Below are 13,408 nucleotides of genomic sequence, written 5' to 3'. Positions count from 1 at the left end.
TAGTCCGCGTGTGTGCATACAGCTGGAATAAAGAAATAATTTTGGAGGGGCGGAGTTGGTTGGTTCAACCCCCCGACACCCGCCTTCCTCGCTCCTTCGCTACGCCACTAGTTATGTGACTGGACTCTATTATATGGCTGAAATCCCCTATATGTTGTTGATTTGGTCACAACTTGAACGGACTTGTGAGTATGAATGATAATTTACATTTCGGCTTATATGCATGAACTAAGCCATGGTGCTTCTTCGTGTGAACTTGTGAGTTGATATAATTTTCATAAGTTCTATTCGATTCGCACTCTATTCTGTGTCTAAATTTCCTTTTTGTTAACACCTAAGAATATCCAACAAGTCGCATTACTTGTTTCGCCATTGAACCGCAAAAACAGGAACGAGGAAAAAGAAAAAAAGAAGAAAATACATCCTTTGGGATCGGGAGCATCAACACCAAGTCACGGAGGCTGGTAGTGTCTGTTTGTATCAAGAGATGGCGCACTATACTTCAGTCTTAAAATAAGTGGGGGAAATTCCCGCGCCGAAACCGCAATATGATTAAAATTAACACCGCAGTTAGGAACTTCGGTTTAGTTTCCTACCCTTCGGGTTCTTTAGCGCGAACGTAAACCTTAGTTCAAGGCTGTCCCTTCTCTTATTGCGGACATTCAATTTTTGCTTATGCAGAAGTTTGCCTTCGCAGCTTTTAGGCTTCTGTCAGTTTTTTACAGCCTGCTTGATTCTCTCCATGTTATACCATCTGATGTCGGCTACTTTGCGCTTATTGATTAACTCCGAAAGCTCCACTAGCTCTATATTTTCGGTTGCATTGGAGGCTTTCATGGTTTGTCGTCTCTTCATGATTTTTTTTGTCTCACGAGATAGTTAGTCAGGGTTCTGTCAAGTGACTGCACCTCTGACTTCCCTTGCACACTATTTGATAATACTAGTAAGATTATCGTTCATTGTGTCAACGTTAATGATGGTTACCTCGTTTAGAGCCTCGATTCTATTATTAAGCGAAACTCTGCATTCCTGTACTTTCTCTCTCACCACTAGCTTGTTAACTGGCTCCTTCCATATCAGTTTATGCCTTTAGTTTATGCCTTTGCTTTTTTTTAATCTCGGTGAATACGAGCTGTTACCACTCTATTGTCACTGCATCAGATCTTGCCAACTACTTCTACATCCTGTACAATGTCCGGGTGTGCACACAGAATAAATCCTGTTTCATTTTTAGTTTCGCTATTTTGACTACGCCACGTCTACTTACGGTTAGGCCGCTTTTTGAACAAGGTATTTAAGATGAATAAATTAGTACATTCTGGCAACTCTACTAACTTTCCTGTGGCGTATCTCAAGCCGATGCCACCATCCACTATTGCATGGTCTCCGGCCTGTTTCTTGGCTACTTTGGCACTAGAATCTCCCATGAGATTAGTATACTGTGTCTTTATTAATGGCTGACTCTGCCTGTTCATCGAAGCGTTCAACCAAATGATCATCATGGCTCCATGTAGGCGCGTAGGCCTGTACCACCTACATTTTGTACCTTTTGTTATTCCTAATTATGATACTTGCCGCCCTCTCACTGATGCAAAAGTAGTCCCCTAATTTGTCAGCGGCGACCATGCAACACTATTTTTGCCTGTTGGTCTCAAGTAGCACGAGAGCTTATTGCAAGCTGACTGCTGACCACTTATCCCTCGGATACTACTTGAACGCATCAAGTCTGCTAAAACGAGATAATCGAATAAATGAACTACTGAAGTGTAAATTTAGGGGCTCATTTTTTCTATTAGACACAATATTTACGAGAAGTAATAGGGAATGAGTCCAATAGAAGAATAGAGAATTTTCTTAAGAGGAATTGTGCAAGAAATGGGAAGAAATAAAAGTGGAGGAACAGGCAACTTGCCACCACGAAGATCCGAACCTGTGACCTTCGAATAATGCGCTCGATTCTTTACCACTGAGGTATAGTGCTCAGTAGTAGAACACCTCTTGGCATCATTTTTTGTTAGTTCTCAATAATAAAAAAGAGATGCCAATGAAAATATAAAATCGCAAAAAGATCACATAACAAGAAAAGACCGAATAAGCACACAAAAAAGAAAAAATAGCAAAAAAGTAGATAAGCACATGATAAACACAAAGAAATTATGGCGAATCAGTCTACGGCAGTTTACAAGGCCTTCGCTGAAAACGAAGCTGAACTAGATATTTATTTTGCTCTTAATTACGGAAGGCTGCCTTTAGGCATAATGAAACTTCGATCATCTATATTCCAATATTTTGATCAGCATTGCCATCGTATAAACACCCTTCTAGGCTGGTTTGTTCCTCTTTTTTAGTACAAATCGGGGAAGTACATAAATTTATTGAAAAGGAAAACAAGATGCAAGGGGTTATCGTTTCATTCGCGGCTTTATAAAATCTAAAAGTGTAACTTTACTAAGGAACAGTATGACCAACTAATTTTAATAAAAGGAGTTTTGTAGGCTGGGTTGTTTAGTTAACAGTGCCTTTTTTATATATTAGTGCATGATTTTATTCGACACCAATAGATTAAGGTGATTTCAGATAGTACTCAGAAGCCAAGTGATTTCTTCAGGCACTCCTGCAAAAGAAAAGAAAAAAAACACAGCATGAAAATGAAGTACCGAAATGACTACACCCTATTTCTAGTCTAATAAGGCCATTTGTGTTTTAACTAAATCAAAATATTATTCCTTTCTATTGAAATAAGAGCCTGGTTCATCAGGATCAGGTACCTTCAATTTCCTCAAGGTCATGAGTGAAATTGAGGTGCGCTTTCTTTAAGACCTTCTTGTTCAGTAGCGACGAGCGCACTGCCGTAACATCGCCTAGGTAAACAGATCTTCAATTCTTCCGCCGTCAACCGACCGTCTACCTAAAAGAAAAATGGATCTTCATTTCATATTCAATTTGCCGTTTTGAATTTTCAAGCCATGATTGTTCAGGCCGATGACTAGAAAAAGAAAGAGGAATAGTGATATGAGGCTCTTGACTACTATACAATTAGTTATTTTTCTTTGATTCGGTGTACAATCGAGCACTATTTGAATATTATCTTACGAGCATCAACCAACATCTACACTACCGCCACGCCCAGGAATACTATTCGGAGAACAGTACGGTATCACGCAACATTCACTGACTCATTTTTTAAATTTTTTTAGGGGCGAAGCTTCTTAAGGCGTTGATCTGTCCATCCCTTGCATGTATGTATGTAGTATATGTGCCACAGAGATTAGATTGGATTGGGTAAACTTTTATTTGGTCCTCCGAAACACAGATCACTGTGTTGTGGGCCGCTCCCACGTGGAGACTGAGATGCCAAGCTCCTCATCCCCCTCGCGGGCTTGGTGGACAGCGGCTGCGAGATGGGAGATGCCGGTACTTGGAGTGTTCACTAGATGGACGCATGGACGGATGGACAGAAAGACTAGCAGACGGACAGATGGATGAATAGACGCGCGGACGTACGGATGGATGGACGCACGAGCAGACAGACTGAAAGATGGATGGACGGACTCACGTATGGATGCATGGACAGAAGGACGAATGCATTGATGGACGCATGGATGGTCGCACGAACGGACGGAAGCATGTACGGGCTGATGGACGCTTCGCCCCACTCATCATGATTCACTCCGCGGATATGCGGTGATTCTTTTTGCTGTTCCTTAGGCTGAATTTAGTTGCGTCCGAGGAAGCGGTTTAAACGAAGCAGTGCAAAGCACTAATTTTAACGTATCTTTCGCAGCGATGTTGCAATCACTCACGAAGATAAAAAGCCGCGAAGAATACACTTATTCAGAACATATCGAAAGCCTACGGTTGAGAGAAATGGCGCATGAGTTGACGATAGAGGCAATTGTTGCAGCTTGTAACAGCCAACGAGGGTGAGAACGATGCTCGATCTCTATTTTCACTGTTCCGAAACGTGCCGCTAGGCCCCTGGGACGTTAGGCAGGTCGACGCTCGCGCGTAAATTGCATATTGTGCTCACAGAATGTGTGCACAATACCCACGACGAGCGCCATTTCATTTGTACTGTTGCATGGCTAAAATACTGTCATACCATTCCATCGTGAAAGATCTTGGCGTCCTCTTCGTTCATACCGGTGGCAGCCTGTAAGATGTAGAGGTGGAATATTTAATTGGTATTGCATAAAGAGGTCTTATATTTATTTTGAGGTTCATGGTCTCTAAAAAATTTCAGGGCATCCCGTACATTTTGACCGCTAGGTATTCAGAAGTTTGCCTTTGAGGTACCGCATGCTCAGGACCTTCCTCACTCTTTACAATACTGAATGATGCACGGAAGTACCAGTGAGCATGGGTGATGCTTGCCGAGCCGAACTTCATCTGAGGGTCAGCCTGAGTCCATAACACTGTGTAGGGTTCCCGTGCATGTAAGTGCCTATGAGCACAGCGGTGCGCAAAAGGCAAGTAGTATGGTTGTAGGGGTGGTGCCCTTCCAATTGTACCCGATATTTGACCTGCCATCTGATTGTAAAGGTATTAGCGCGGAAGGGTTGGGAAGGTGACGGGAAGGAGGCGGGGGCACTGCGCTAAAGCTTCACCCACTTGGGTGGCCTTGATCTGTTTCGGTGTTTCAGCAGGCGATTTTGCCTTTGGTTGAGATTTTGCAGCGCCTTTCTAGCTATATACAGTGTAAGACTAGATTGAGCTCATAAATTGCGCTAAAGCGCAAGCATAGGTGTCCTAGACTGCACTTCATTCATGGCGTGAATGAGCGATGAAGCGCCGAACAAGCAGGCATTAAACCTTCTCCTGGTAACCTTGACGCGCATCGCTGATGCATCGAGCAGGCACAGCTTCATCGCCTCTCTGCAGCGGATTACATTGGATGACGTCACGAGTGGCACACTCACTTCGGCGGTTAAATGTAATTGAGACACGATGAATGACCTTCGGAGACGTGGCTTATGCACTGTGCTATTGGGAATCAAGCACAGTAGGTCCCACATTTGAGGCGTATGCTCTACCATAGCCGTACTGCTCCGTTTTATCGACTACGCAACTACTATCTTGGTAATTATGTAATTATGTTTGTTGCCATGTTATGATAAATTTCCTACTTCCTACTTGCCATGGGTTCAAAACCTTTTCCCAGCCTGGAATGTTCAGCTAAGATAACGCCACTCAGTCAGAACTCACAAGCATAATTCATTAAAATATGTGTCTCGTGATTTCAAGGAATGAGAATAATCCAGCACAGTGGTCTAGTGGCTATGGCGCTCGAATGGCGACCACCAAGTACGTGGGATTGAATGCCGGCCGTGGTGACTGCATCTGGATGGAACCGAAACGCTTGAGGCCGGTCTGTTTAGATTTGTGTGCGCGCTAGCGAACACCAGATGGCCACAATTTTCGAACCCTTTCATTACAGTATCCCTCATAATTATATGCCGGTTTCGGGACGTAAAATCCGCCAACAGGTACAATTCAGTACATGTTGTATTAAATGGTAACAGCGATGAATGTATATGCAGAAACGTTGTCCTTACTTTTATTTTTTTACAAGAATGTATCCCTTTTTTTTACAATCTTTCTGTATGCTATTTTTATATTTCCTGATTTTATTTGCTTACGAGAATCCGTTGTTTGAACCAAAAACATTGTATCGCATCTTAGTACTTACAAACTTCATTCGTTATTGTATTTTTTACCACTCCCCTCTGCAATATCTGTTAACCCTAGGGGCCAATAAATAAATAAATAAAACTTATCAGGACCATATGACCTGGTTAGCATAGTGACGATGCATGTGAAAAATACTATAGAATGCTTACGGTCTCACTCACCTTTACCTTAGCGACGGAGTCTTGAGTGCAGCCCACGTACTGCGACAAAGATACTGTTAGAATTCTTACAATATGTTACACTTCTCGATACACAGCTCAGGTCATGAACAAGAAAGTTCCTTTTAGAACGATCTTACTGAAGCTGTTTCATCTGTTGTACTGAAAGCTGTTACTTGAATAGTACGGTGGGTCTGGTCAGCACCCATTCTACAGAGCGTAAATGCGCTTACCTTAAAACAAGAAAAAACAGATCTGTGAGATTATAAAAACTGTAAGAAAAGGGCTTCAAAATTTCGCGAAAAAATCGTCCAGGACAAGTGCTTTTCAGATCGAAAGAAAATTCCTATACCAAAATGCTGGTTCTTGTCTTTCTCTCCCCCCTCCCACCTTCTTTTTTTCTTTTTTTTTGGTGTTAGCACGTGTCACTTTTTGCAATCATGAACCCCTATCTGATCACAAAACAAATTAGAGATAGATAAATAAACAAAAAGATAGATAGATAGATAGATAGATAGATAGATAGATAGATAGATAGATAGATAGATAGATAGATAGATAGATAGATAGATAGATAGATAGATAGATAGCCTTCAAACATGCAGTAGACCTTCTTACCACTTCTGATTTTTTGTCATCTGGCTCAGACGATAGCTTTGACCCGCAGTCGTTTAGGTCGGGTACCATCTGGTTGACCACCTATACGTCATTGCAGTGAAGAAAAAAAATTGATTCGAAACGACTATAGTCACATACTGCAATTTTATTGAAGGCGCATTCTTCGTGTGGTTTCTTAGTTCAGTTGAGCGGTACAAAGGTTTGAGAAAAGTTTGAAAAAGATCACGCACAACCAATAGCACAGCAATGCACTTGCCTGTTAACTCATATCATTATTCAACGACAAGAAAAATTTACGTTGATCACATTCATGCACGAGAAGGTGCAAATGCTTATATGCACAGACCGACTAATTAGTGAACAGCATTAAGAAAGGAGTGTTCCCCAACGGATGCTGTGAAGAGATTATATTTCCGGCAGGTGTGCGGTTGTTGCAAAAGCAAGTGACTAACACAATTCTACGTTTTTTTTACGAGACACAAGAATAAGTGATGCGTGCTGAGCCAAACTACATGGAACGAGTCGCTCAGGTCAATTGATTGTCAGAAAGGACTGCCAGTCTAACCTTACCTGTGGCAACATACCTCCACCACCACCACCACCACCTGTTGGAAATCATTATTGAAGTTTTACTCAGTTGATTACTAAGAGATTGCGCTCGCATAAACACGTTATCTACAAACACGTACTTGCCCTAGAAAATCCCGAACTGATGCTTCATGGCCGTCCTTATTACCATTGAATATATAATATGATAGTTGAGGTGGCGGAGGAGTTCTACATAGAGCAGTACAGAAAACCCAAACAACCAGGATGATATCGTAAGGAGCAATAATCCTACTCGTAATGACAGGAGAAGTAAGGAAAGCCCCAGAAGGAATGCAAAGAGGCAAATCCGCTGTTGAGGATAAGCTAACGAAAGACCTGCTGAAAGATGGCGAAGAAACTGTGTTAGAAAAACTGGCCACCTTATGTACGAAGTATCTCTTGACGGGCGGAGTACCAGACTCATAGAAGAACGCTAACATTGTATTATTCGATTAGGAAGGAGACGTCAAGGACTTCAAAAATTACAGGCCCATGAGGTAAACTGTTCATTCTCTACAAGCTATCAACAAAAATTATACCTAATTGAATTAGGGTGACATTAAGTTCAATCAACGAAATACCAAGAAGGATTTTGTAGCAGGCTACTCCACAATAGACCATATTCATATTATCATTCAGGTAGTAGAGAAATGCGCGGAATACAACCAACCCCTATCTATATATATTTCATAGATTACAATGAGGCGTTTGACTTACTCAAGGCATCGGCATTATTGCAGGCACTACGGAATGAGGACATCGACGAACCCTACATAAACATACTAGAAGAAATTTAGTGGCTCCACAACCACCACAGTTCACCATAAAGAAAACGACAGAATCTCAAAGAACAAGAGTTTAAGGCAGGGAAACATGTTCTCCCTAATGCTGTTCACTGCGTCTTTGCAGGAGATTTTCAAGGTCTTAGATTGGAAACAGTTAGGGATAATAGTAATGAATAGTATCTTAGTAACCTGTGATTCGCTGATGTTAGTACCTTGGTGAGGAACTTGGGATGAATGACTCCTCATAATTACTAAACTTGACGTGCGAAGCGGAAGAGTAGGTCTCAGAAATAGTATGCACAAAACTAATGTGCAACAGTGTCAACAGAAAACAACCTTTTGCGATAGGTGGAGAGATGCTGGAAGTTGGAAAGGAATATGCCTGCTTTGGACAGGCTGTAACCGTGGAGCCGAACCATGAGAGTGAAAGAACGAGGCGAATGGGGGTGGATTGGATTACATTCGGCAAGCGTTCTCATATCAATAATGGTATTATGCATCTAACCCTCATGAGGAAGGTACATAACAGCTGAATCTTGCCGGTACTTACCTATAGAGCATAAACCTGGAGTCTTACAAATAGAGTTTAGCTTAAATAGAAGAAGACGCTGCGAATGATGGAAATGATTATGATAGGTGCAACCTTAAGAGACAAGAAGAGAGCGGAGTGGGTCAGGGAACAAATCGGGGTGATGAATATCATAGTTTAAATCAAGAAAAATAAATGGACATGAGCCAGGCACGTAGGCATAATAACCGCTGGTCCTCAAGGGTAACTGTCTTAATTCCCAGAGGAAGCAAGCAAACGCATGAAGAGGAGACAGAAAGTTAGGTGGACCGATGAGAATAAAATGTTCACAGGTACAACGTGGCAGCAGAAAGCACAAGACAGGGTTGATTGGCGGATCATGGGAGAGGCCTTTGTCCTGCAGTGGGCTGATGATGATGAAAGTAGTCAGGCTGATGGTACTGATGCTGATGATGAAAGTAGCCGCTTTAGTTATTCTCTCGGGATCACAAGCCCTTACAAAAACTAATGTAATCTGCGATTGAACAAAGTTAGTGAAGTGCTAGTAAGCTATCCCTTTTGTGTAACGTATCTTATTCTGCTTCCAAGGAGTAAACGGTACTTAAAATACTGACCGATATCAATTCTCTACATTAGAAATGTTTCCCAACCATTAACAGTACTTACAGGTACTATGCCATAGGATCTATCTCCGATGCATTTGTTGTGCAAGTCCACCGTATAGCACCTGAATCTTGGAGATGCCCTCTTTAATATTAATATTTGAAGATATTGCCACCATATGCAAGCTTTAGCTATTTCTCACCTTTATAGCGACTTCTGGGGTCATAGATGCCATGTCCAGGAGGCAGTCCTGCATCTCCGAAAACTTGCTCAAAAACAGCTGCTTGCTGTACGGATCTGTTATCTTTTCTTCAACTACCCTCTTCAGCATTTCCTTCATATCATCCGCACCACCTTGAGGGCATTCGAAGATACAAAAGATTAAAATAGTAAAAAGGGATACAAGGACGCAGTGAGCTCCCAACCATAATTAAAGGGCGTATTACGTGTGCTCCGTATAGCTTTAAAACTTGCGCGTTTACTCGGGAGTGACAGAGTGTGTAGGTAGAAAAAGGCAGGTGTTGGGCGTATACTCGAATAAAAATGTCGAGGAAAACACCACTAATTTTCAGATACAACTTTATAAGTGCATTGCATTTCTCAATCAAAGGAGCAAACCAATAACAATGGGCACAAGCTGGGCACTGGTGTTAAGTGCTAGACAACTGGTTGCCCCACGATCGGAGAAAATTGCTGAGAGCGTAAGCGCGGAGAAAATTGCTGAGAGCGTAAGCGGTACTTTTTAGAGGTGGCGCAAATTGGCCGGGCGGGTCATCTCCGAAGTTCTTATTTCCTATACCATAATACATTTTTCACACTTTTTGTATAGCTGTTTTCATACCATAAGTTCAAATTACATCTATCAGTCGTTAGTCTTTCACCAGATGTTCATGTCACTACTACGAGAAGAAGACAAGCAATTGCGGCCCCAATTAGTTCTAGCATAAAGTGAAATGGCAATACAGCATGCCCGTCGACCTATTTTGTTAAACGAGTTTAATAGTGAACCAATGGCAGCAATTTACGACGTTGATGACGTGGGCATACGTACGAAGCCACTTAAGCAACGTGTAAGCATACGTGTGCGTACGAAACTTATGATACGTAACTCGTACTACGTGGATGGATGCTTACGAGCGCCTGCCGGCAAAACTATAATTCTGGGCAAAGGAGTTAAAAACATTGCAGCACTTTGCGCGACACAACACATCATTTAGTATGTTTCATTTTTTTGAATTCACCCAAGTAGAATGAATTATCCTTACGAGTATTATTATTACTGAAAGCAAGGTGAATGATTTACTTCGGTTACGGCACATGCCTAGGCATCTTGCGTGACATTGCCCACCATTCTTGTTGTAAACTCTGTGCATATTATGTTTCCTGTAGGCGACAAAAATCTGCATATATTGTTATCAGCTCTAATCACACGGAAAGCGACCAGACTTTCAATGTCTGGTACCCATGGTAACGCCTGTGAGTATCGTAAATGGCCATGCACCACATACACTGAATAAATACCATCATTCACCGGTGTACTACAAATGAATCCAACAGTTAGCCTAACAAGCGGGCATGTACGTGCCGCAGAAATCTGATTGGCCTGTCAGAAAACTATCACCGTCACAAAACAGCTCGGTGAATCACTGACTAGGATGCTCGGCTGCTGACCCACAGGTGGTGGGTTCGATTTCGGCGGGTGCATTTATATGGAGGCAAAATGGTAGAGGCCCGTGTATTGTGCGATGTTAGTGGACATCAAAGAACACCAGATGACCAAACTTTTGAAGCCCTCCACTACGGCGTTCAACATAATTATATCGTGATTTTGGGACGCAAGGCCTCAAAATAGTTCATCATAATATTCACAATATTAGACGCGCGTGTGCCACGAAAATTAGGTAAATCGCACGAGACATAACTAGCACTAAAATAAAGGGCAACAATTAGCGTAAGAAGTTACGTGCACGTTATCATGGTCACACCATGGTCGTGTGATAATTTGAGGAAATGAAAAGTGGTGGCTGTACTACAACCTCAAACTTTTAGGAAAAGTGTTTAACATAGAGCAATAATACAACACGAGTGAAAGGCGTGCAAAATGCGTTAGCCTGACAAAAAAAAAAAACGCCTTTGACTTCGCTGTCTCATCGATGTCCACGAAGTGGACAAAGCTGGTTGAATATTTCTAGATTCCAGCATTTCTTCTACGGTTGACTTAGGTCTGAATTGATTCAATCGGACACTAAAATAACGCAATTTATCTGTTCGATGGAAGATTTGTGCTCTCAACATGAAATGTCGTTAACTGTATTAATTTAATTCAACACAAGGAAAACAAAAGGCTCCAACTTCCTTGTTCATTATGCGCTAGTGACATCATAGATGCAAGTTTTTTTTCATATTTTGGTGACATTCGCTCAAGGAGATTTTTCGCAACTCAGTACATTAGGTATATGTCCCCCTCAAAGAAGAATGTACATTTTTATTGATTATGCACTAGTAAAGCTCTGGTGTAAGAATAATTTACACCTTGGTAGAGTACAGTACGCGCCATCAAAATTTATGACGTCATGGCGCTTGGAACAAAATTTTCAATAGCGTTACCACCCGCAAGTTCTCTTTGCCCATTTTCTCGCTCGTGAAGCCTTTTGTTGTACGTGTAAGTTTATTTGCTATTCTTATGCTTGATTATCTGTCAATCCTGCTGCTTTGCCGATTTGTATGGGGTTGGAACCGCGTCAATCTGTCGAGCTTTTAGTCCTGTACTACTTTTATCAAAATTAAATCAATTGATTGATTGATTGATTGATTTTCTCACCGAAAGCGTGGTGATTTTCCCACTGTGAAAATGTAAGTCACTGACCACGAAAAACTGTTCTCGTCAGTGTTTCTTATACTTCGAACCGACTGGTAAATAATCATGCGGCGTACAGTGCATCATTTCGTAATCTATCGCATACATATGATTCAGAAGCTCCACGAGACGGGCATTTCGCGACAGCGTCTGCATTTTACCTCAGCTTTGGAGTAAATAAAGAGAGCATGGACAGACAGCGTCACAGTTTGGCAATCGTGTGCGGTATACAACCTTAATGTCTACACCCGGTCGAGTAAGCCAGTTGTCCCTAAAAACTTCAGAAATGCCTTCGTTGTCGTCATCCTGGGTGACATACATTTGCACCAAACCTTTTCTCCCAGTGTACGGAAGCAGACCGCTTATTCTGGTCTGTTTAAGCGTCCTGCCTTTCCTTTCTCTCCTAGCCGTTGATCCCTTACCTCGGCTTGGGCTCACAACTGCGGCGAGAAGAAGAAAGGCTAGAGAGAAGCACCTAGAGCGCATGGTATCCGTGCGGCGAGACGCACCTCGACTAGAAAGAGTCCAACTCTGAAGCTCTCGAACTTGGCCACAGCTACACAACCGAGAATATAAACTGGTCTCACACGGTTGGCAGAGCATACAAAATAAGCTAACAAAGAATACGGTCACGTGCACTTTTTTCTTCTCAAGTTCAGACGCGTCTTACGATCGTCACGGTCTTTGGCAAGTGATTATTGTCAAGAAAGTATTCATTTTTTTATCTTAGTTTTGTTCACACGTTAGCTATTCTATGTGACAGTCACGCGATTTGGGAAATTGTTTCTGTCAGAAGGCTCTGGCCTTGAGACGATCGGCTCCTGAAAAATGGTCGCGACTACGAGAAGCTGCCACTAGCCACTCTGGTAACATGCCACGAATCACTGAATATTTTCTCATCGCCCTTGGTCTTTAATGTGCGTCAAAGACAACGGACACGCTTCTACGACTACGGACACTTCCTCGTCCTGTCCGTCGCGTGCGGTGAAAAAGATGATGTCTCTTGTGGCTGGCCCTTGCTACGGCCTCGGAACAAAACACAGCGCACGGCTTTCGAGTGCTATGGAACGAACGTTGCCGTTATGCAGCAGACGTGCTGTCTTGAAATTGATGATATTGTAGTTCTGAGCAGTAGCAAGGTATCCCATTAACAAAATGTCGTTAGCCTTGTTTTAGGAAGAGACGAACATAGACATAAAGGGAGTGTAAAATGTGTCAAGAGAGAATGTAGGAATAAAACAAGAGAAATGATAAAGACATGAAGGTTACATAAAAATCATTATGACAGCTTCTCACTATAGAGGTGCCGAGCTTCTAGACAGTGCGCATCTGGTCAGCTTTTTTGTTTTTCTTCACATCGTTTTCTTTCCACCCTTTTTATGTTTTTTCGTTTTTTCAGTCTTTTTATCTTTCTAATTTTTCTTGCTATTCATTACTTCTTTCTCGCACATATTATGCCTCACTTGCTTCATTTATTTTTCAGTTTTTATACGTGGTGATATTTGGAGCACTTCAAACTCAGTATCAACATCAAGACGCCCAAGAAATTCAAGCATCATCCCGGAGTGAATCATGAGAA

General features: G+C 42.0%; 1 protein-coding gene across 1 annotated transcript; it reads right to left on the bottom strand.

Annotated features, from left to right (window-relative positions):
• Window positions 1-2,402: 2,402 nt before the first annotated feature.
• On the bottom strand, window positions 2,403-12,401 carry LOC142771301 (uncharacterized). The gene is made up of 6 exons (XM_075872777.1): window positions 12,252-12,401; window positions 9,175-9,326; window positions 6,468-6,548; window positions 5,853-5,891; window positions 4,103-4,153; window positions 2,403-2,614 (listed from the first exon to the last, which is right to left on the bottom strand). Exons 1-6 carry the CDS (start codon window positions 12,313-12,315, stop codon window positions 2,585-2,587), a joined length of 417 nt encoding a protein of 138 aa, XP_075728892.1. The 5' UTR covers window positions 12,316-12,401; the 3' UTR covers window positions 2,403-2,584.
• Window positions 12,402-13,408: the final 1,007 nt, after the last annotated feature.

The sequence above is a fragment of the Rhipicephalus microplus genome, chromosome 9, assembly GCF_043290135.1.
Source record: "Rhipicephalus microplus isolate Deutch F79 chromosome 9, USDA_Rmic, whole genome shotgun sequence".
In the NCBI taxonomy this organism is placed as follows: domain Eukaryota; kingdom Metazoa; phylum Arthropoda; class Arachnida; order Ixodida; family Ixodidae; genus Rhipicephalus; species Rhipicephalus microplus.
Note: the sequence above shows the minus strand (reverse complement) of the source record. Positions and strands in the feature narration are given on the sequence as shown.

What these genes read in the sequence shown, in the direction of transcription:
- LOC142771301 (XM_075872777.1), bottom strand. Translation starts at nt 12,315, where the DNA reads ATGCGCTCTAGGTGCTTCTCTCTAGCCTTTCTTCTTCTCGCCGCAGTT. An exon ending in ACTCCGTCGCTAAGGTAAAG is followed by an intron (nt 4,154 to 5,852) that starts GTGAGTGAGACC and finishes TACATCTTACAG; the next exon opens with GCTGCCACCGGTATGAACGA. An exon ending in AGATCTTTCACGATGGAATG is followed by an intron (nt 2,615 to 4,102) that starts GTATGACAGTAT and finishes TTTCTTTTGCAG; the next exon opens with GAGTGCCTGAAGAAATCACT.